Consider the following 24,043-nt stretch of genomic DNA (forward strand, 5'->3'; position numbering starts at 1 on the left):
GACCATTAAAGGGTAGCTGTGAGTATGATCACTGTCACTGTCTTCATCAATGGTAACTAGTATTAAGCACCATGCTAAACACTGATTACTTTATTTATCCCCAAGCAGTCCTGTAACCTAAGTATTAAAAATTTCCATTCAAAGAGAAAGTCAAAGTATACAATGCTTGGCACATATTAAGTACTATTGAAGGTAGTCAAGTTTTTAAAAAAATTCTAATAAGGTAAATAATCCAAAATTTAATACAGCAATGTCTGGTTCATGTTATTATATCACAAAAACAAATTTAAGGACAAAATCAGAAAGTAATATGTTGGTTTAAAAGAAACAAAAACCAACTACCACCAACAGCTGTCATATATTAAGAACTCTGTACTATATTAAGTGTTTCCCTGAATAATCATCCTACATTTTTTTTTACTTTTATATTTAAACTTTACATAATTGTATTAGTTTTGCCAAATATCAAAATGAATCCGCCACAGGTATACATGTGTTCCCCATCCTGAGCCCTCCTCCCTCCTCCCTCCCCATTCCATCCTTCTGGGTCTTCCCAGTGCACCAGCCCCAAGCATCCAGTATCGTGCATCGAACCTGGACTGGCAACTCATTTCATACATGATATTTTACATGTTTCAATGCCATTCTGATGAGAGAATTGAGATGCCTTTGAAAAAGCAGCAGCTATATTCCCCACTATAACAAAGGCTCCTGGAACAACAGTTCTTTACTGTCATAGGATCAGGGATCCCATTTCAATGTGATGAAAGCCATGGATCCCCTCTCCCCAGAGAAAAGAATATATATACAACATTTAGCACAAAACTTCAGTCAGAGTTTATGGGATCCAGGATGAAACTCTGCACAAAAGATCTAGGACTTTGTCCTTTATATCTTAGTATCCTGTTTTTATTCTTTAGTATAACTACATATATTTTAAATAAATGAATCTATATTATTTCAGTTACTAATACTTCAATCCACATTACTTCATTATCAAATTAAAGAGGATTATGTGCAGCTAGTATGTGTTCTAAACACATCAGCACAGCTACTATTTATTTAAACATACTAGAATAGTTAAGTGTTCATTCTTAAAGTGGCTAGTTTCATATTCCCATTGCAAAATAATCTTTTGAAATCAGAAAAAAAAGAAACATGAAAGCAGGAAATGAAGAGATATAATAGATAACATTTACTGTTTTTTTTAAGGAAAACATTAAGACCAGTTTGTATAATTTTTGAACTTAAATCAACTGTACATAAGGAATTAAGATGTAAGTGCTAGTGAACAGCACCCTTGTTGTCTTCCCTCATCCTAGAAAAAAGCCGAAGAATAGTACATTTCTAAGTCCCCACCTATTATTTATTTTAAAATAAGAACACAATAAACTACAGTATTTAATCATACATATTAAATAGTAGGTATTAATGTGTATGATGGGGCTTCCCAGGTGGCGCTAGTGATAAAGAACCTGGCTGCCAATGCCCGAGATGTAAGAGACTTGGGTTCAATCCCTCGGTTGGAAGATCCCCTGGAGAAGGAAACGGCAACCCACTCCAGTTTTCTTGTCTGGAAAATCCCATGGACAGAGAAGCCTGGTGGCCTACAGTCCATAGGGTTGCACAGAGTTGGGCATGACTGAAGCAACTGAGCACAATGTCGATGATACTTGTTTCTACAAGGATTAAATAACAACCTAAAATTTTTTGATCAATAATTATTGAAGAGCTTACCATTTGGGGGGTCTCGTCTTTTCTCTGTTAGGAAATAAATTGAAAGAATATTATTAGACATACGTAATACAAAAACCAACATAAAAAATTAACTCATCTAAACTCTGTCTTATTCTTATAAGTGGTTAATAAGAGTTTCTCTGAGGAACTGACATTTGGGCACCATTTGAATAAAGCAAGAGAGGGAACATATTTAAAGGCCCTCAGGAGAGAACAGCATAAAGGCAAAACCATAATACTGGACTGCAGTGAACCAAAGGAAGAGTGGAAGGAGAGAAGTCAGAAGGGAAACCAGGGAACTGGAGCATGTAGGATCCCATAAGACATGGATTAACGAATATAAACTGTATTTCATATATGACAGGAAGCTCTTAGAAGGTTTTGAACAGAAGTGGCATGATCTAATCTGTTTTTAAAAGTTCTGCCTGGTTATTATGTGGAAAAGAGAGAGTAAGGGGCATACAGTGACAGCGGAGGGACAAGTGAGAGTGTTAGGTAGTCCAGATGACAAACGACGGTGGCTTGGATTAGGGTGGTAGCAACAGAGGTGGTGAGAAACAGACTCAAGACACATTTTTGAAGGTAGAGACAATAGGACTCACTGATAGGGTTTATGAAGAACCACTGTGAGCCACCACTGTGAGCCAGAGTGACAAGGTGGAGCCAATGCCTTTTACTGGGACAGGGAAGACCAGGAGAGTAGGAGCAGGTCTAAATCAGGTTGGGGAGCCTGGATTAAGTGTTCTGTTCATACATATAAGTTTGAAGGCTATTCTGACACACAACTGGAGCACACAAGTCTGAAGGTCAGAAATGAGGTCAAAGGGGGTAGATAAAATTTTGGGAGTCAGCAGCAAATAGTATTTAAAGCTACAGGACTGAATGAAAGCATAAAGCTAATGAAAACACCTACAGACGCCTAAGTATGGGCACAGACAAATAACACTGAAAAACTATAGCCAACTAAGTAGGAGTAATACCAAGAGAACTGCTATTAACCTATTGCATTCATACTCATAGTCGTGCATTCATACTAGGTTTGACACAATTTTCCTTTCACTAAAGTTCAAAAGTGGTTGAAGAATTTCCAACAAACACAATTTCCACAGATTTTTGTAATACAAAATTTTCCAAAATCATATTTCCAAAATATTCCAAATTTTCCAAATACCATAAATAAAAATATAATAAAATATTTAGTTTCTAAACAGTCACAATCCTAAAATTAATAGGATTTAATTGAGGGGCAATTTGAAAATCCTGGCAATGGGAAATACAAATGGATTACTCCATCTGGTGGTCTGATGAAGTAATTTTCTGAAACATTTGATATAAGCACATCCTGTGTCCATGAATGTCAAATCTCTAGTTTCCAAGGTGATGTTACATCTGCATCCAGAGAGGAAATACTTCTTAAACTGGTGGTGAAACAAACATGGAAATATGCTGAGATAATGTAAAGTTCAGAGTATAAGTTCTAAAATACAATTACTTAAAAATATAACACTATCCTAGCTTGAGTACCATGTTAAGGAAAAAAGAGAACCTTTGGTTGAACTAAAAATGAAAGCAAATGGTGTAAAGTATTTGCTAGAAACATTAGCAGAACAGCATTTAATCATATCAGGGGAAGTTTTTAGTATCACAGTACTAGTCATACCATGGTTGGAGTACTACATTCAAACCTGAACATCATATTTGAAGCAGGACCATTTTCTAAATGTGGATCATTTGAAGAAGATATAAAAATCTATAGTGCATTCAGAGCACAATATACAGACAGTGAGTCTATAAATTATATTATGTGAGGAATAACAAAATGGAAGTGGTTAAGGTAAAGAAGTGAAGGCCTAAGGAGGGCACGGTAGGTAGATGGCTTCCAAATTAAAACTGGCTGATTATTTGTTGCTCCAAAAGGTGGTCCCCATGCATCTAAGTTAAAGAGAGGCGAGGCTGAAGGCTGACTTAGCATGACAGGATGCCCAGTGATGAATCAGCTGTCTCCCATGTGGGTTTCCATCTTTCTGCTTCTGAAACACTATGACTAAAATCTCAAGAACTGTATAAACAGAATTCCTGCACCAGGTGAAAGACACCTTTAGGTGACCTATCTATTTCAAAGTCAATTATTCCATATGGTAAGAAGTGTTTTAAACTTGTTTTTATATTGAAAATGTCACATAGTTTGACTAAAAGGAGTTCCAGGGAGCCTCTGGCCTAGCACCACAACACGTCACTGAAATAGGAACTGAACCTCAAATTCTTCCACAGAATTAAATTCTTCCACAGCATGGAATCAAGCGGTAAACAACCCTGGCTACAAAAAGGAGTAAAAAATAGGTGCCTAATAATTCTATGCACTCATTACAAAGAGGATATAATAAGATGACAGTGAGGCAACAACTCAGTTCATTTTATTTTCATTTTGCACATTACCTCCTCCTTGGAAACCTATTAAAATAAGTTAACATGTATAAAATGTAACACATGCCTTTATATTCCTGTCCTTTTTCATGATTTATTTCCTCTTACTGATAAAGCAGATCCCTGAATACAGTGATTTTCAAACTGGGGTAACGTATACTTGGACGTACAAAAAGACTTTTCAAGGAATATATGAGCATAGCTAGTTTCAAGGGGGTCTATTTGCTGGTTGCATCTCCCATAAGCTATCTGTCCTACAAGTGATCTGCTTAAGATGATTCTGGAGAGGTTTACCTTTCCTAATCACCCTTCTCCCACTTTACAACAGGAATGCCTGGTAGTTGACTACTGTTGAGTAGTTAGTTCTACATCAATGAATTTAAAGCTCTATATTATCCTGCATCATTTGCTAATGTCTTATATATATTAGAGTCTTGTGCATTAAACTAAGTTCCTTATGATTTTATAACATACAACATTAGGTACCAAACAGAAAAAGCAATGTTTACAGATCTTGTTTGCAACTTTGCATATCTGCTTCTAGGCTTGCCTAAAGTCTTTGTTCACAGAATATAAAATACTTTTTAAAATGTGAGTTACAAATAATGAAATAAAAATGCAAACATTAAGAGTCAGTGTATGTTAAATATTATCAACAAAAAAGATCATTGGCGTTCTCTTAAAAAAAAAAAAAAAAATCAACCCAATAAAAATAGTCAGTTTTTTAAAGGGAAAATTAGCAACCTGTTTTGTGTAAAGGGCCAGATAGTAATTACTTTAGGCTTTGTGCTTCATAGTCTTTGTCAACTATACAACTGTGTTGTGGGAGAAAATATAGTCAAGGACAATATGTAAACCAACGAGTATAGTTGTTTTTAATAAAACTTTGTTTACAAAAATAGATGGTAGAACAGATCTGTCCCGTAAGCCACAGCCAGCTCCTGTTTAAAGAAATTTTTAAAAAATGCTTACCAGATTTCCTTTGTCGTCGTCCCAACAAGTCTGTAACTGCTTTTCGGAATTTTTTTGCTTCTTCTTCATTGGCAAAATTAAGAGCAACTTGACAGGTCTGAAATATTTTCAACAGAAAAGGTACACAACAAAACCCATAAATTTAGCTTTATTTAACAAAAAAGTTAATAACCAACAAAAGTACATTTCTGAAGAAAGCAAGCTTCACTTTATTAGCACACAAGAACTTACTTTATCACTTGAATAATTTAAGAAGGCAAAAAGCATGGAGAAGGTAGAGTAAAAGACTACTATTATGTTACAGTAGACACTCAAATGTTAAACTGATACTTCATCTTCAATTAAAAAAAAAGAGTGAACAGAATTTGATCCTTCAATAGAGCTCTGTAAACATTTGGATTTGAAAAGGCAAACACTAGAAACACTGATCAAATGCAGATCAACTCTTTCTTTCTTATGATTTTATTTTGCAGCTTAATTACAGGTATTCATGTACATTATTAAAAGTGTGAGAACACACTTGACATTATAATGGCATTTAGTCCACACTTTTATGTATGTACATATATTTACATACAATGAAGAAAAATGTGAAAAATAACAAAGAAAGAAGAAAATACATTTTGAAAAGACAGATATATCATCTAATCCAACCTTTTATTGTAGAAAATCTAGGAAATACAAATATGCAAACAAAGAGTATTAAAGTCACTCAATCTAGTCCTCCCTCAGGCAACTCCTGTGAGTATGTAGTACAAAAATCATTTTAACATTGTCCCCCAGTATGTTGCTGTTGTTGTCACTGTTTAGTTGCTAAGTTGTGTCCATCTCTTTTGTGACCCCATGGACTGCAGCCCTCCAGGCTCCTCTGTCCATGAATTTCCCAAACAAGAATACTGGAGTGGGTTACTATTTCCTTCTCCAGGGGATCTGCTCAACCCAGGGGTCGAACCCGCATCTCCTGCAGTGTAGGTGGATTCTTTACCCCTGACCCACCAAAGAAGCCCTGTTCCCAGGTACAGGCAATAAATTTTTAAAATTCTGTTTCCCCTGTCTCACTTTCCCTGGTGACTCAGGCAATAAAGATTCTGACTGCAGTGCGGGAGAACTGGATTCAATTCCTGAGTCAGGAAGATCCCCTGGAGAAGGGAATGGCTACCCACTCCAGTATTCTTTCCTGGAGAATCCATGGAAAGAGAAGCCTGGTGGGCTACTGTCCATGGGGTTGCAAAGAGTTGGAGAGAAGTGAACAGCTAACATTACATTTTAGTACTCTTCTAGGTCATGAACTATTCTTTCACAAAAGAATTTGTATGGCAATATAATCTTCAATATTTTAAAGTTACCATGGATTAGAGGTTTCATTTTTATAGACAGGAAAACTAAAATTCAGAGACTTAAACTATTTGTCCAAAATCACACAGACAGGTTAAAACTATATATCCAAAGACAGAGAAGATGAAAAAGAAACCTCTTCTACATGCCAAGTTACATTTACATTCCTCTCGGAAACCTTTTTTTTCCCTTAAAATCTTAGCCATTGCTTCCTATTAAGCCGTAATATCTGTGACTAGGCTTTTAAAAGTAAAATAATTCCTTATATTTTATACAATGGATTTACACAAAAAGCACATACTTTCCACAGACAAATGTAAACACAATTACACTAAACAGGGAAATAAAGGAAATATGACTTACATCTCCAGCAAAGGTATGAAAATATCCTCTAGGACTATTATATACAAAGTTATTGTATAGCTCTTGTTCCCACAATAGTTTTCCATCCTAGAAAAAATAAAAGTTGAAATAAGAGTCACCAATAAGAAAACCTCTAGGAATAAAAAAGAAAAGGAACAAAACTAAAGGAGATGACTCATATTAGGGCACTGTTTATATTAATAGCCTTTACACACAGAGCACATATATGTATAATACATAAACAACATATCACACAATTTAATAAGTAGCAACAAAACAGTAAATATTGGTTAATGTTTCTTTCATAAAAATTACATACCAAGTGAGTTGAACTCAGTATGCTAAGATATAATCCTGTTAGCCAAGCGTTTCCAAATACATACTTGGTCAAATACATATCTAGAACAATTACTAGATCATCAATGTTAGAAGTGGTAAGATTCTTTTGTATATACACTGATTATCAAAGCATAGTTCTATCAGCAGTATTTAGAGTGTACACTATCAAGTATTACTGGATTTCTTTCTTTTTTCCTCAATTCTGTAGACACTGAGAGGGTCAAATATGCCTTCTCTGTACTGTTCATTAACAATCTTTGAATTTCTAACTTTTGCAGAGTGGTCTCCTAATTAATTGATTTATTACTAATAAATTATCATTAATTCTCCAAAATTAATTCTGATTAATTCTGCAAAAGAATTGATGCTTTTGAGCTGTGGTGTTAGAGAAGACTCTTGAGAGTCCCATGGGCAGCAAGGAGAACAAACCAGTCCATCCTAAAGGAAATCAGTCCTGAATATTCATTGGAAGGACTGATGCTGAAGCTCCAATACTCTGGGCACCTAATGAGAAGAACTGACTCACTGGAAAAGACCTCGATGCTGGGAAAGATTGAAGGCAGGAGGAGAAGGGGACGACAAAGGATGAGATGGTTGGATGGCAACACCGACTTAATGGACATGAGTTTGAGCAAGCTCTGGGAGTTGGTGATGGACAGGAAAGCCTGGCGTGTTGCAGTCCATGGGGTCACATGACTGAGCAACTGAACTGAACTCCTAATTAAACATTGGTATAAGTACTATCAATCATGAGCAGAAAGAGAATGATTGAAGTGTACAAGGTTAAACTATGGTTAAGGGATCCATGAGTGACTGTCATATCGATAGCCCTAGTATAAGAAATATAATTAACCTTAATACCAAATGTGGCTAATTTTAAGTATTTAGCAATGGTTATCTATAATTGGAGATGACTGGTTAGGGAAATATAATCACAGCCCTATTGTGAAATGCAAGGTTCCACCTAGACCACCAATTCAAAAATATTTTAAAATGCTGTACACATGTAATGGGGCTTCCCTCATAGCTCAGTTGGTAAAGAATCTGCCTGCAATGCTGGAGACCTGGGTTCAATTCTTGGGTCGGGAAGATCTCCTGGAGAAAGAAATGGCAACCCACTCCAGTATTCTTGCCTGAGAATTCCATGGACAGAGGGGCCTAATGGTCTGCAGTCCATGGGGTTGCACAGAGTTGGACATGATTTAGCAACTAAACTACCACCACACACATTATGACCTTTATAATGGAATCCCCTTCTTCTCAGTGGAGTTCTATGTATATCTGCTTTCTAAATAGTGCTTCTCCTTGCTGATGAGAAACATATCAAAGGACTTAGGAGTGTCTTTTAAACTATGCCTGTGTTCCCCACTCCCCAGAATCGCTGCTATGGTTAAACTTCTGTTAGTAACAGGAGTACACCACATCTCTCAGCTGTCTTGAAGTATGTGAAATGGGTGTTACAAATTACTAATTTACAAAGGGCAGTGACTTAAACTTACTCTCAGGGAAATACTCTGCAACAGACCCAGAGGGTCAGTGCACTTTACAAATAAATAAGCCGAAGCTCAGAAAAGTAAAGCAGTTTGATTACACCCTATTTAATCATAAGTACTGTCCAGGAGTTCAAAGTCACTTTTTTTTTTTTTTTTTTTGGGTAACTACAACTCTATTATACTTATTGCTACACATAAATATTAAGTAAGGAGGCTTACCCACAGAAAAGATTTTAAAAGATAAACAGAGACTTCATCTCAGCAAAAAGATGATTTTTACAGTGACTATCAGAGATGAATTCCTGACAAAGGGCATCCAATCTAAGACAAGGTGGATTTACACTTGAGACAGAGGGATACAAAGCTGGGAAAATCTGAATATACCTATGCTGAGAAACAACATAAAATACGCAGCAAATACATTACTATAGATATTGTATAATACTTTAAATCCAGGCTGCAGTAAATAAGAACATACCAAGCTAAGATATACTTTTGTAGTTCCCTGCAAGGAGAAGGCAATGGCACCCCACTCCAGTACTCTTGCCTGGAAAATCCCATAGACAGAGGAGCCTGGTAGGCGGCAGTCCATGGGGTCGCTAAGAGTCGGACACGACTGAGCGACTTCACTTTCACTTTTCTCTTTTCAGGCACTGGAGAAGGAAATGGCAACCCACTCCCGTATTCTTGCCTGGAGAATCCCAGGGACGGGGGAGCCTGGTGGGCTGCCGTCTATGGGGTCGCACAGAGTCGGACACAACTGAAGTGACTTAGCATAGCATAGCATAGTTCCCTGCAAGAACTATATATGCTAGTCTGTGATGGACAGGATGGAGTAAAAAGAGTACCATTAGAAAATAAGAGAATGTGGGAAAAGTCCAGATCCAAAAGAATAAAAACAGACAAACCAGCAAAACCTTTAATATGTGGATAGAGAAAATGGGCAACTATTCACATTTGGCTTAGGGTTTACTGCCAATTTGATCACAATGTCCATGCTTCAATATCTCAAACCAAGCTTCACTCTTCTAATATTAAGTATAATTTAAATATTACATAAAGGATAAACAAATCTATACTAAATTACAATTGAGGCAGAAAACCTAATCATCTACACTTTAAGTGAAGGCAAAACAAAACTCACCTTGATATCAAATATTCTTAAAAAATAAGATCTCTGTGGATTGTCCTTAACAAGACAAGCAACACCACTGCACTTCTTTGACCACATACAGTTCCGATCTGCCGCATATAACTGTACCACTGCCGAAGACATGGTCTGCAAAACATCAAATTTATAACCATTAGATTCAAAATTACACTATGATAACAGCCCCTACTAACACCTTGAATGCAATCTCACACAAGAGACTGAACCAGAACCCCCTGCCAACCTGCTCCTAAATTCTGGACCCAAAGAAACAAAAACATAATAAACATTTATCATTATTTTAAGCTATGTTTTGAACTAATTTCTTATGTAGCAATACATAACTAATACAATAACTATACTAAAAATAATTATTGAAAGTTAATATGCATTGAGGCTTAACATGTATAAGAAATGCGCTCAAAAGCACTTTTAAATATAACTCAATTTTTATTACTATTAAAGCTTCATTTTATGCTTAAGAAACCCAAGGTTACAGAGGATACTTTGCCCAATATCACACAGTTGAGTAGCAGAACTGAAATTCTAATCCAGGCAATTTATAACTTCAGATCCTGTATTCTTACTCCCAGTACTATATACTGTTTTCCAATAAAATGAAGTGAAAGTGAAAGTTGCTCAGTTGTGGTCAACTCTTTGCAACCCCATGGACTATATAATCCATGGAATTCTCCAGGTCAGAATACTGGAGTGGGTAATCTTTCCCTTCTTCAGGGGACCCGCCCAACCCAGGGATCAAACCCAGATCTCCCGCAACTGCAGACGGATCTTTACCAGCTGAGCCACCAGGGAAGCCCATAAAATGAACATCTGAGCAACAAAGTAGTAGCTATTAGTAAAGTCTGACTTCCATAAAATAGTTAACCCCTTAAATATAGGTATTAAGATTTATAGGTAATAAGCAAGATTTATGCTTATTAATTACAGTGCTGGTAACTTTGAACATATATTGAAAGATGAATTCTAACATCTCCTTTTTTAAAGATGGTAAAACTGAGGGAAAAAAAGATTTTAAGTGAAGTGCACCTGGCCATACGGCTTGAAAGCTATAATGAAGATATGGAAACGATCTGAGTGACTATTGTCCCAATTCTCCCATTACCCTTTTAGATGCACAGGAAAGGAGTTAATTCATTGTGTGCAATGGATACCTTAGAACATGCATTAGGGTTTTGTAGCTGCCACCTCCCTCATGATGATATCATGACACAATCAAAACTTTCATTTAATTCTAAATTAAGTTTCCTATCTACTACAATTCATGGGGTTGCAAAGAGTCGGACACGACTGAGTGACTGAACTGAACTGAACTGATATACTACAATCTAACATGGAACTATTATTCAATTCCAATTTTTGTAAGAGTAACACACCCATTTACAGGTCAGCACTTATAAATCCTCTGAAAACAATAATTTTTTCTGACCCAGAAATCTTACTCCTAAACTAGAAATTAAGGAAATAATATAAAATAAAACTAAAAATTGTATTTTTAATATAAATAAAAACAAAATATTTATATAAATATAAATTATGTTTTAAAAACAGAAGATATTTAAATAACCACAAATAAGAGACAATTCTGATTTGGTACATCAGTTCAATGAATACTGGGCATTGTGAAAAAAAGACAGACTACATTAAGATTTAGAGATGAAACTGTTTTGGGTTACATAACTATGCCTGGGGAATGCCTTCTCTTGATAAGAGAATTTCAAAGACCAATTAATAAACTCAGAAGTCAGTGTTCTGCTAGAGATCAAAATTTCAGAAAGACTTTCCCAGGTAACAGTGATTGATGATGTTTTTAACTTTTGCAGACCAAACTCATCTTTATATTTCATAGACAGCCATGAACAGGACACAAAGCAGCAGGAAAAATTCCACAAGAGCCAGTTGAAAAATTACGAAGACAGCTCAGAAACTAGGACACTGGGTTTTAAAAAAGTAGATTGAAGAATGTGGGTGTGCCCTTGGCCTGCTTAGAACATACCAGTGAGCTGTAAGTGTACAGTCTTAACATGACACCTCCACAGGCATTGTGACCCTAAACCCCTAGCACTGAAAGTATCAGAAAAATAGATTTTGTATCTATTAACCAAAGATGTTAAAAATCAAGTTGAAAACTTAAAAAATCAGATGAGAAAACTTGTTTTCCAAGGAAAATTCATATAAATTACAGCTCTTTTAATATGGTGCTATAAAAATGTGGTTATTTCTAAAAAGAAAAACAATTAGGAATTTAGATACCAAGAAAAAATCCTAAGAAGCTTCTGACTTTATTATTTAACTAGAAAACAAGAAGTTACAGCTTGCAAAAGAAAAAAAAAATGTATTATTAAAGAGTTTGAAATTCCGTTATGGAAATTCCCTTGTCAAAGGAACAAACATTAACAGTGCAAAACACTGTCTGGATGTATATATGGACTTAACAACAATCACAAATACCCCCAAATCTCATTTAAATATTTACATAAATGTAAAACAAAATCTAAGATCTGGGAAACAATTTTATATTCTCTACACAAGTATGGTTGGCGTTATAAACCTTAGTCTAAAACAATTTACAAAATTTTAATACTAAAGAACACAACTAATAAGCAATTTTCAGTAATACAATTTTTAAAATTTGGTACAATGTTACTGTCAGTCTAAGTGTGCCTATTTCATTCCTTCTTAAACTGTCAAAGTCTGAAAACTATATATTACAGCACCTTATAAAAGCCTTTTCTGATTAATTCAGAATAATTATAAAGACTAGCATAACATTTAATATACAAATGCCAGAAATAATAAAAACAGTGACTATCCCTAAAACTCTAGATTGACAGTGGCTTAATTAAGTTTTTAAAAACATTCCTTCCATTCCTTTAATTACAGCTAATCAACTCAACTACTTCTTGTCTTTCATAATCAAGAAGGTACTCTTGAAAAACAACCTAAGGACAAGTGCTTAGGAAAGGAAATCAGTCTGTTTCTTAAGCTCAATAATGTTAGGGTGAAAATTTGTTAATAATTAAAAGAAAAAAAAGTACTATATCAACTTTCGTAGAAACAGAATCTGACCTATCTCAAGCATTGCTGACATTTTAGTGCTGAGTTATTCCAACAGTTCGTCAGTCCTCAGAACTTTTACTGTCAAGGACAGAAATAAAATGGAGGATGAATTCTGGGATGTGAATCCCTACCACTGTCCTTCGGCAGGGCACTTCCACCTCTCTGGGGTTGACTGCAACAGTCAAGAAGCATTTCCCTGATTCTCTAGGTTGAAACGACTGCTTTTCCTTCATGTTTCTAGAAACACAATATCCTGTTTAAAATCTTGTCACATCACACATCTTATTCTAAAATGGAATAATTTTCTAAATTGATTATTGCTGTTGTTGTTGCGTCGCTTCAGTTGTGTCCGACTCTGTGCGACCCCATGGACTGCAGCCTACCAAGCTTCTCCGTCCATGGGATTCTCCAGGCAAGAACACTGGAGTGGGTTGCCATTTCCTTCTCCAAAATTGATTATTAGTAGACTGTAATTCCCTTAAGTACCTAAAAGTTTTATAAGTCTATATTCTACTTCACCTGTACTTTGCCCAAGTAAGCAAACACATGTTAAATTAAAAATTGCATAGTATGATTTTGATAATGATACTATGATAATGCAAAGAGACTGACCTTTTTTTAGGATACAAATCCTCAAATATTTGGGGCATCATATCAGCAACTTATTCTCCAGTGATTCAGAAAATAATAATATGCATATACATACACATAAGAGAAAACCATGGTAAAATGCTATAAACACTTGACAAACATGTTTGAAGGGTAAACAGGAATTCTTTGTACTGCATTTACAACTTTTCTGTAAGTACGAAATTATCTTGAAATAGACAAAGTTTAAAGCATAAATGATTCATAACAAGGGGGGGGATTGTTTATCCCTTTCCACAGTCAGGACAGTCTTAGGAAGCAGGCTCTCTTCTCAGAGTCAATGCTACCTCCCCACACATACTAGCAACTGCAGCGACCCAAAACTACGGAAAAGGCCACTTCTTCTGAGTACCTCTATATTAATACTTTGTTAAAAGGGGTTTCATCTTGAATAAGTCTCAAGTCACACTATCAGAACAACCACATTATGTAACAGGTCAGAATAAGAATTTTAAGTAAAGAAAACACATTTATTTATTATAGAACCAGATGACAGGGAAAAGGCTAAAAAATATCAGGACTTACAGATCCTTGCTTGGCAATCAACTGTCTACAACAAGTACTATGATGTAATACTTAATAATTATCTACAATGATTATTGTTTTATTAATGAAAAAAAATACAATGGTGTTAAAAAAAGTTCAGACATTTTCAATGAATATTAAAAATAAACTGTGAAAAAAGAAATCATTTGACTGAATAAATTAAAGTCTTCTCTGCAATCCCAATGGTCTAGATTACTAGTCAAAACATTTCAGCTTTTTTTATGTGCATTTGTAACCCCAAGTTCCTAAATCTAACTTGCAAAAATTAATGCTAAGTTTTCTTATTACATAAAAGCTAAGCTTTAAATATATTCTTACTGTGATGACATATTTATACGAAATGCCACATTATTGTCCTGAACATGAAATTTTAATATGAAACATAAATGGAATATTAAAAGTTAAGAAAGATAAGGAGTTTGGTTGTTTCTCCATGAAAAAAATTAACTATAAAAATTTGAATTCTGATAATTAATTATACAGTGATCTCAAAGAGCAATTTCCTAAATAATTAACTTATAATAACACTTTTGTTCCATGGTAACCTAACAACCCAATACAGAAATCACCCATTTGAAAAATAGAAACAAGATTAGTAAGTGGTAAATAAGAGTAAAAATCATCTAGAAAAAGAAAGCACAAATAATTCATTCCGGAAAGAAGAGATTTTTTATCACCTGGTAATTTCCACAATGAGAAATAACCAGAAAAAGAAAAAAAAAAAAAAAAAGAGAGAGAGAGAGAGAAGGGTAGAAATTAAAAAAGCATACATCAAAGACAGAAGGCTCCACAAAGAACAGTATTTAAAAATAAAAACAACAAACAATGCTGAGGACTGGAAAAGGAGGAATATAAAAGTAGTAACAAACAATCTCAAACAGTGAAGGAAAATGGAGCCAGATTAAAAACAGCTATTGCCTTAGGATGAGGCACAAGCAGTCTTTATGGTCTTACTAGCTATTTAAGAAAACTGGTGTTGGATGTATTTATTCATCAAATGTTTATTGAGCACCTATTCAGTTCAGTTCAGTTCACTTCAGTCATTCCGTCCTGTCCTACTCTTTGCGACCCCATGAACCACAGCACGCCAGGCCTCTCTGTCCATCACCAACTACCGGAGTCCACCCAAACCCTTGTCCATTGAGTCGGTGATGCCATCCAACCATCTCATCCTCTGTTGTCCCCTTCTCCTCCTGCCCTCAATCTTTCCCAGCATCAGGGTCTTCTCAAATGAGTCAGCTATTCACATCAGATGGCCAAAATATTGCAGTTTCAGCCTCAACATCAGTCCTTTCAATGAACACCCAGATCTGACCTCCTTTAGGATGCACTGGTTGGATTTCCTTGCAGTCCAAGGGACTCCCAAGAGTTTTCTCCAACATCACAGTTCAAAACCATCAATTCTTCGGCGCTCAGCTTTCTTTATAGTCCAACTCTCACATTCATACGTGACTAATGGAAAAACCATGGCCTTGACTAGATGGACCTTTGTTGGCAAAGTAATGCCTCTGTTTTCCAATATGCTGTCTAGGTTGGTCATAACTTTCCTTCCAAGGAGTAAGCGTCTTTTAATTTCATTGCTGCAATCACCATCTGCAGTAATTTTCAGTTCACTTCAGTCGCTCAGTCGTGTCCGACTATGCAACCCAATGAATCACAGCATGCCAGGCCTCCCTGTCCATCACCAACTCAAAGAGTTCACTCAAACTCATGTCCATCGGTGATGCCATCCAGCAGTACTTTTGGAGGCCCCCAAAATAAAGTCAGCCACTGTTTCCCCATCTATTTGCCATGAAATGATGGGAATGGATGAATGATCTTTGTTTTCTGAATGTTGAGTTTTAAGCCAACTTTTTCACTCTCCTCTTTCACTTTCATCAAGAGGCTCTTTAGTTCTTCTTCACCTTCTGCCATACAGGTGGTGTCATCTGCCTATCTGAGGTTATTGATATTTCTCCCGGCAATCTTGATTACAGCTTGTGCTTCTTCCAGCCCAGCGTTTCTCATGATGTACTCTGCATATAAGTTAAATAAGCAGGGTGACAAGATACAGCCTTGGTGTACTCTTCTTCCTATTTGGAACCAGTCTGTTGTTCCGTGTCCAGTTCTAACTCTTGCTTCCTGACCTGTATATAGGTTTCTCAAGAGGCAGGTCAGGTGGTTTGGTATTCCCATCTCTTTCAGAATTTTCCACAGTTTATTGTCATCCACACAGTCAAAGGCTTTGGCATAGTCAATAAAGCAGAAATAGATGTTTTTCTGGAACTCTCTTGCTTTTTCCATGATCCAGCGGATGTTGGAAATTTGATCTCTGGTTCCTCTGCCTTTTCTAAAACCAGCTTGAACATCTGGAAGTTCACGGTTCACATATTGCTGAAGCCTGGCTTTGAAAATTTTGAGCATTACTTTACTAGCGTGTGAGATGAATGCAATTGTGCGGTAGTTTGAGCATTCTGTGGCATTGCCTTTCTTTAGGATTGGAATGAAAACAGACCTTTTCCAGTCCTGTGGCCACTGTTGAGTTTTCCATATTTGCTGGTATATTGAGTGCAGCACTTTCACAGCATCATCTTTCAGGATTTGAAATAGCTCAATGGAATTCCATCACCTCCACTAGCTTTGTTCGTAGTGATGCTTCCTAAGGCCCACTTGACTTCACATTCCAAGATGTCTGGCTCTAAGTGAGTGATCACACCATCATGATTATCTGGGTAGTGAAGATCTTTTTTGTATAGTTCTTCTGTGTATTCTTGCCACCTCTTCTTAATATCTTCTTATGTTAGGTCCATACCATTTCTGTCTTTTATTGAGCCTATCTTTGCATGAAATCGTCCCTTGGTATCTCTAATTTTCTTGATGAGATCTCTAGGCTTTCCCATTCTATTGTTTTCCTCTATCTCTTTGCATTGATCGCTAAGGAAGGCTTTCTTATATCTCTTTGCTATTCTTTGAACTCTGCATTCAAATGGGTATATCTTTCCTTTTCTCCTTTGATTTTTGCTTTCCGTCTTTTCAAAGCTATTTGTAAGGCCTCCTCAGACGGCTATTTTGCCTTTCTGCATTTCTTTTTCTTGGGGATGTTCTTGATTCCTGTCTCCTGTACAATGTCACGAACCTCCATCCATAGTTCATCAGGCACTCTGTCTATCATATCTAGTGCCTTAAATCTATTTCTCACTTCCACTGTATAGTCATAAGGGATTTGATTTAGGTCATACCTGAATGGTCTAGTGGCTTTCTCCACTTTCTTTCATTCTGAATTTGGCAATAAAGAGTTCATGATTTGAGCCACAGTCAGCTCCCGGTCTTTTCTGCCGACTGTATAGAGCTTCTCCATCTTTGGCTGCAGAGAATATAATCAATCTGAGAATCTATTACGTTGGTGCAAAGATAACAGCTGTTTTGGACCATGAATTTTAAACCATTATTCGGTTCAGTTCAGTTGCTCAAGTCGTGTCTGATTCTTTGCGACCCCATGAACCACAGCACACCAGGCCTCCCTGTCTATCACCAACTCCTGGAGTTCACCAAACCCATGTCCATTGAGTCGGTGATGCCATCCAACTATCTCATCCTCTGTCGTCCCCTTCTTCTCCTGCCCTCAATCTTTCCCAGCATCAGGGTCTTTTCCAATGAGTCAGCTCTTCCCATCAAGTGGCCAAAGTACTGGAGTTTCAGCTTCCACATCAGTCCTTCCAATAAACACCCAGGACTGATCTCCTTTAGGATGGACTGATTGGATCTCCTTGCAGTCCAAGGGACTCTCAAGAGTTTCCTCCAACACCACAGTCAAAAGCATCAATTCTTTGGCACTCAGCTTTCTTTATAGTCCAACTCACATCCATACATGATCACTGAAAAACCATAGCCTTGACTAGACGGACCTTTGTTGACAAAGTAATGTCTCTGCTTTTGAATATGCTGTCTCAGTTCAGTTCACTTCAGTCGCTCAGTCGTGTCCAACTCTTTGCAACCCAATGAATCGCAGCACGCCAGGCCTCCCTGTCCATCACCAACTCCTGGAGTTCACTTAGACTCACGTCCATCGAGTCAGTGATGCCATCCAGCCATCTCATCCTCTGTCGGCCCCTTCTCCTCCTGCCCCCAATCCCTCCCAGCATCAGAGTCTTTTCCAATGAGTTAACTCTTCACATGAGGTGGCCAAAGTACTGGAGTTTCAGCTTTAGCATCATTCCTTCCAAAGAAATCCCAGGGCTGATCTCCTTCAGAATGGACTGGTTGGATCTCCTTGCAGTCCAAGGGACTCTCAAGAGTCTTCTCCAACACCACAGTTCAAAAGCATCAATTCTTTGGCACTCAGCCTTCTTCACAGTCCAACTCTCACATCCATACATGACCACAGGAAAAACCATAGCCTTGACTAGACGAACCTTTGTTGGCAAAGTAATGTCTCTGCTTTTGAATATGCTATCTAGGTTGGTCATAACTTTCCTTCCAAGGAGTAAGTGTCTTTTAATTTCATGGCTGCAGTCACCATCTGTAGTGATTTTGGAGCCCAGAAAAATAAAGTCTGACCCTGTTTCCACTGTTTTCCCATCTATTTCCCATGAAGTGGTGGGACCGGATGCCATGATCTTCATTTTCTGAATGTTGTGCTTTAAGTCAACTTTTTCAGTCTTCACTTTCACTTTCATCAAGAGGCTTTTGAGTTCCTCTTGACTTTCTGCCATAAGGGTGGTGTCATCTGCATATCTGAGGTTACTGATATTTCTCCTGGCAATCTTGATTCCAGCTTGTGTTTCTTCCAGTCCAGCATTTCTCATGATGTCCTCTTTATATAAGTTAAATAAGCAGGGTGACAATATTCAGCCTTGACGTACTGCTTTTCCTATTTGGAACCAGTCTGTTGTTCCATGTCCAGTTCGAACTGTTGCTTCCTGACCTGCATACAGATTTCTCAAGAGGCAGGTCAGGTGGTCTGGTATTCCCATCTCTTTCAGAATTTCCCACAGTTTATTGTGATCCACACAGTAAAAAGCTTTGGCATAGTCAATAAAACAGAAAAGATGTTTTTCTGGAACTCTCTTGCTTTTTCCATGATCCAGCGGATGTTGGCAATTTGATCTCTGGTTCCTCTGTCTTTTCTAAAACCAGCTTGAATATCACGAAGTTCATGGTTCACATATTGCTGAAGCCTGGCTTAGAGAATATGCTGTCTAGGTTGGTCATAACTTTCCTTCCAAGGAGTATAACTAGGCTCAAACACATCTTTATTAATTAAAATAGAAACCGTTACAATCAACACATTTCCACCAACGGGAAATAGTTTGTTTATTCCTGTGCATAAAAATCCGTGCTTTAGGATTCACCAAACTCTTGCAAAGCATGTTCTGCATCCTGCTGGTTGTGGAAGCATTTTCCCTGCAGAAAGTTTTTGAGATGCTGGATCTGTTAAGCGAGAGGTTAGATGAATATGGCGCTTCCCTGTGGCTCAGCTGGTAAAGAATCCACCTACAATGCAGGAGACCCAGTTCGATTCCTGGGTTGGGAAGATTCGCTGAAGAAGGAATAGGCTACCCACTCCAGTACTCAGGCCTGAAGCATTCCAAGGACTGTATAGTCCATGGGGTCCTAAAGAGTTGGACACAACTGAGTGACTTTCACTCACTCACTCAGATGAACATGGTGGATGAGGAGGAACTTTGTGGCCCAATCTGTTCAACTTTTGAAGCACTGGTTGTGCGACACACAGTCAAGCACTGTCCTGGAGAAGAACTTGGCTCTTTCTGTTAACCAATGCCAGCTGCAGGCCTTGCAGATTTCTGTGCATCTCATCGATTTGCTGAGCACACTTCTCAGATGTAATGGTTTCGAGAGCATTCAGAAAGCTGTAGTGGATCAGACTGGTAGCAGGCCACCAGTGACCATGACCTTCTTCTGGTGTTAAGTTTGGCTTTGAGAAGTGCTTTGCAGCATCTTCTCAGTCCAGTCACTGAGCTGGTCTTTGTCTGTTGTTGTATAAATCCATTTTCAACGTATGTCACAATCCCATCAAGAGATGGTTTAGTGTTGATGCATATAAAAAGATGACACTTCAAAATGACAATTTTTTTTATTTGTGGTCAGCTTTGCAGAAGGCAGTGGCACCCCACTCCAGTACTCTTGCCTGGAAAATCCCATGGATGGAGGAGCCTGGTAGGCTGTGGTCCATGGGGTCGCTGAGAGTCAGACGCAACTGAGCGACTTCACTTTTACTTTTCACTTTCATGCATTGGAGAAGGAAATGGCAACCCACTCCAGTGTTCTTGCTTGGAGAATCCCAGGGACGGGGGAGCCTGGTGGGCTGCCGTCTATGGGGTCGCACAGAGTCGGACACAACTGAAGCGACTTAGCAGCAGTTGCAGCCATGACATTAAAAGACGCTTACTCCTTGGAAGGAAAATTATGACCAACCTAGATAGCATATTGAAAAGCAGAGACATTACTTTGTTAACAAAGGTCCGTCTAGTCAAGGCTATGGTTTTTCCAGTAATCATGTATGGATGTGAGAGTAGGACTATAAAGAAATCTGAATGCCGAAGAATTGATGCTTTTGAACTGTGGTGTTGGAGAAGACTCTTGAGAGTCCCTTGGACTGCAAGGAGATCCAACCAGTCCACCCTAAAGTACATTAGTCCTGAATATTCACTGGAAGGACTGATGCTGAAGCTGAAACTCCAATACTTTGGGCACCTGATGCGAAGAGGTGACTCATTTGTAAAGACCCTGTTGCTGGGAAAGATTGACGGCAGGGGGAGAAGGGGACGACAGAGGATGAGATGGTTGGATGGCATCACTGTTTCAATGGACATGGGTTTGGGTGGACTTCAGGAGTTGGTGATGGACAGGGAGGCCTGGCATGCTGCGGTTCATGGGGTCGCAAACAGTTGGACATGACTGAGCAACTGAACTGAACTCAACATAAGGTACCCACTTATTGAGCTTTTTTTTTAACCTTTCCAATTTGCTTCAAATGTCAAATAACCATAGAACAGTCGACATTGAGTTCTTCATCAACTCCTCATAGCAGTTTCAAGAGGAGCAGCTTTGATGATTGTTTTCAAGTGGTCACTGTCAACTTCTGATGGCCAGTCACTATGCTCATCTTCAAGGCTCTCATTTCCTTTGCAAAATGTCTTGAACTACCACCACACTATATGTTTGTCAGCAGTTTCTGGGACAAATGTATTGCTGATATTGTGAGTTGTCTCCATTGCTTTATGACCCATTTTGAACTTGAATAAGAAAACTGCTTGAATTTGCTTTTTATCTAACATCATTTCCATAGTCTAAAATAAATATAAACTGCAAATAGTAAGTCATTAGCAAAAAAACATAAAGCGAGAAATGTACATTAAAATGATGTATAATATAATCACATTTAAGAATGTAATCCAGTATCAAAGGCAAATTTCAACAATGAAAAAAATAACTGCACCAATGTAATAGGAACACAGGCTTGTGATAACTGGGGGTGGGGTGGGAATAAAAGGGGTGTTGAACACAAAAATGAATTACACACATACTCCTGAAACTTAAGTTCTAATGGGAAGCAGATATTAGTAACTATTACAAATGGTATAAAGGAAAAATCCAGTATGCAAGTAAAGTGTAAAAGCTACCCAGCATGAAAAGGTTTCCCTGAAGTGACACTGTACTTGAAGGGTGAAAAGGGATGAGTCGGGTGAGCAAAGAGTTTGCGGCTAAGTGGAAAGGAAGCAGTGCCCTAGGTAAACAAAGCAACAAAGACCCTACCATGGAAAGTGCTAGCAGAGTTTTAGAAGCTGCGTGGGTGGGAGATAAGAGAGTGGTATGGCATGAAGTTACAGACAATATTGAAACAACATCAAACATCCTTCTCTCTGACTGAGATATCTTCAAACAGAGATATACAGTTTGTAGATATGGTACAGTGGGGTTAATCGTTCCTCTATTGGCCCTGGATGCCCCTCAGTATTCAAGTTCTTTTATCAATATATACACTCTCCTTCCCCCAATGACCCTAGGGGAGGGTCATGTGACTTGTTTTATTTACTTATTTATTGGTTGCAACAAAGGTTCATCTAGTCAAAGCCATGGTTTTTCCAGTAGCCATGTATGGATGTGAGAGTTGGACTATAAAGAAAGCTGAGCACCGAAGAATTGATGCTTTTGAACTGTGCTGTTGGAAAAGCTCTTGAGAGTCCCTTGGACAGCAAGTAGATCCAACCAGTCCATCCTAAAGGAGATCAGCCCTGAATATACACTGGAAGGACTGATGCTGAAGCGGAAACTCCAATACTTTGGCTACCTGATGTGAAGAACTGACTCACTGGAAAAGACCCTGATGCTGGGAAAGACTGAAGACGGGAGGAGAAGGGGACGACAGAGGATGAGATGGTTGGATGGCATCACTGACTCAATGAACATGAGTTTGAGTAAACTCCGGGAGTTGGTGATAAACAGGAGGGCCTGGTGTGCTGCAGTCTGTGGGGTTGCAAACAGTTGGATACAACTGAACTGAACTGAGGTCTTTGTTGCTGTGCTTTCTCTAGTTATGGAGAGTCAGGGCTACCCTTCATAGCAGCACATGGGCTTCTCATCACAATGGCTTCTCTTGTTGCAGAGCAGACTCTGGGTGCACGGGTCATAAGTTGTGGCACATGGGCTTATTTGTCCTGTGGCATGTGGGATCTTTCCAGACCAGGGATCAAACCCATGTCCCCTACACTGATAGGCAGACTTTTATCCATTGTACCACCAGGGAAGTCCTATATGACTTGCTTTAACCAATAAGACTTCAGTAAAGTACAGCCTGAAAAGCCTTGCACATTGTGGCCTGCCCTCAAACCTAGGTGTAAGATCACACAGAGAACATGGCCCCCAGCATGTTCCTGCCTTTGCTGATGAGCCCAGTTCGCAGCAGACCTGCCAGATGACTGCTACTGCATGAGTGAGCTTAGGTGACAGGAGCAGACTAAACACCCAGCCAATGCTTACAATTGTGAAAAATAAATTGATACTGCTTTTTAAGAAAATTTTTATTTATTTTTAGCTGTGCTGGGTCTCTGTTGCTGCATGGGCTTTCCTCTGGTTGCGGCAAGTGGGGACTACTCTCTAGTTGTAGTGTGTGGGCTTCTCATTGTGGTGGTTTCTCTGGTTGCGGGGCACAGGCTCTAGTGCATTTGGGCTTCATGTTTATTGCAGCACATGGGCTCAGTAGTTGCAGCTCATGGGCTCTAAAGCACAGGTTCCGTAGTTGTGGCGCACAGGTTTAGCTGCTCTGCAGCATGTGGGATCTTTCCAGACCAGGGATCAAACTCATGTTTCTTCCACTGGCAGGTGGATTCTGCACCACTGAGCCAACAGGGAAGCCCTGTTATCTCTTTAAATCACAAAAACCTTAGGTGGTATTTGTAGCAATAGCTACGAGATGCAGGGTACTTTTTAAAGATATTAATACTAAAAAGCATGACGTGTAATCCTGGAGAAGGAAATGGGAACCCACTCCAGTATTCTTGCCTGAAGAATCCCACAATCCCAAGCCTGGTGGGCTACTGTTCATGAAGTCACAAAGAGTCGGACACGACTGAGTGACTAAGCACATTGAGATATAATAGGTAACTGTAGCTCCTTTCTCCATTCCATTTATATTGGACCTGTGTTTAAAATTATCAGTAAAATTATCAAAAACTATCTATAAATTATAAAGGTTTTAGAGCTCTCTCACTACCAGTACACTGTTTTTTGAAACCATTTAAAAAATCACTTTATAAACAAAAGCCTTACTAAAAGATACAGGCTGTACACCAAAAGAAGCTCACTCACTAAACCACGCACAGCCACACATGGGTCTCACATGGTGCCTGTGATTCAAACTCATACATACACTGTAAAACTATATGGCACAGATCTTCAGCATTACCTGCAAACAATCAAAATTACAGACTCTAGAATGACAAATGGCAAGGCCTGCTGT

General features: G+C 38.2%; 1 protein-coding gene across 2 annotated transcripts in view; it reads right to left on the minus strand.

Moving 5' to 3' along the window:
* The window catches only part of WASL (WASP like actin nucleation promoting factor), an 83,967-nt gene that overhangs the window by 30,687 nt on the left and 29,237 nt on the right, over positions 1-24,043 (minus strand). For both annotated transcript variants that reach the window (XM_055590820.1, XM_055590821.1), the window contains exons 2-5: positions 9,808-9,942; positions 6,832-6,918; positions 5,134-5,230; positions 1,738-1,761 (exon numbers count right to left, since the gene is read on the minus strand). In XM_055590820.1, the coding sequence (XP_055446795.1) occupies positions 1,738-1,761; positions 5,134-5,230; positions 6,832-6,918; positions 9,808-9,942 (343 nt within the window). The remainder of the gene's footprint in view (positions 1-1,737; positions 1,762-5,133; positions 5,231-6,831; positions 6,919-9,807; positions 9,943-24,043) is intronic.

The sequence above is a fragment of the Bubalus kerabau genome, chromosome 8 (assembly GCF_029407905.1).
Source record: "Bubalus kerabau isolate K-KA32 ecotype Philippines breed swamp buffalo chromosome 8, PCC_UOA_SB_1v2, whole genome shotgun sequence".
Taxonomy (NCBI): Eukaryota; Metazoa; Chordata; class Mammalia; order Artiodactyla; family Bovidae; genus Bubalus; species Bubalus kerabau.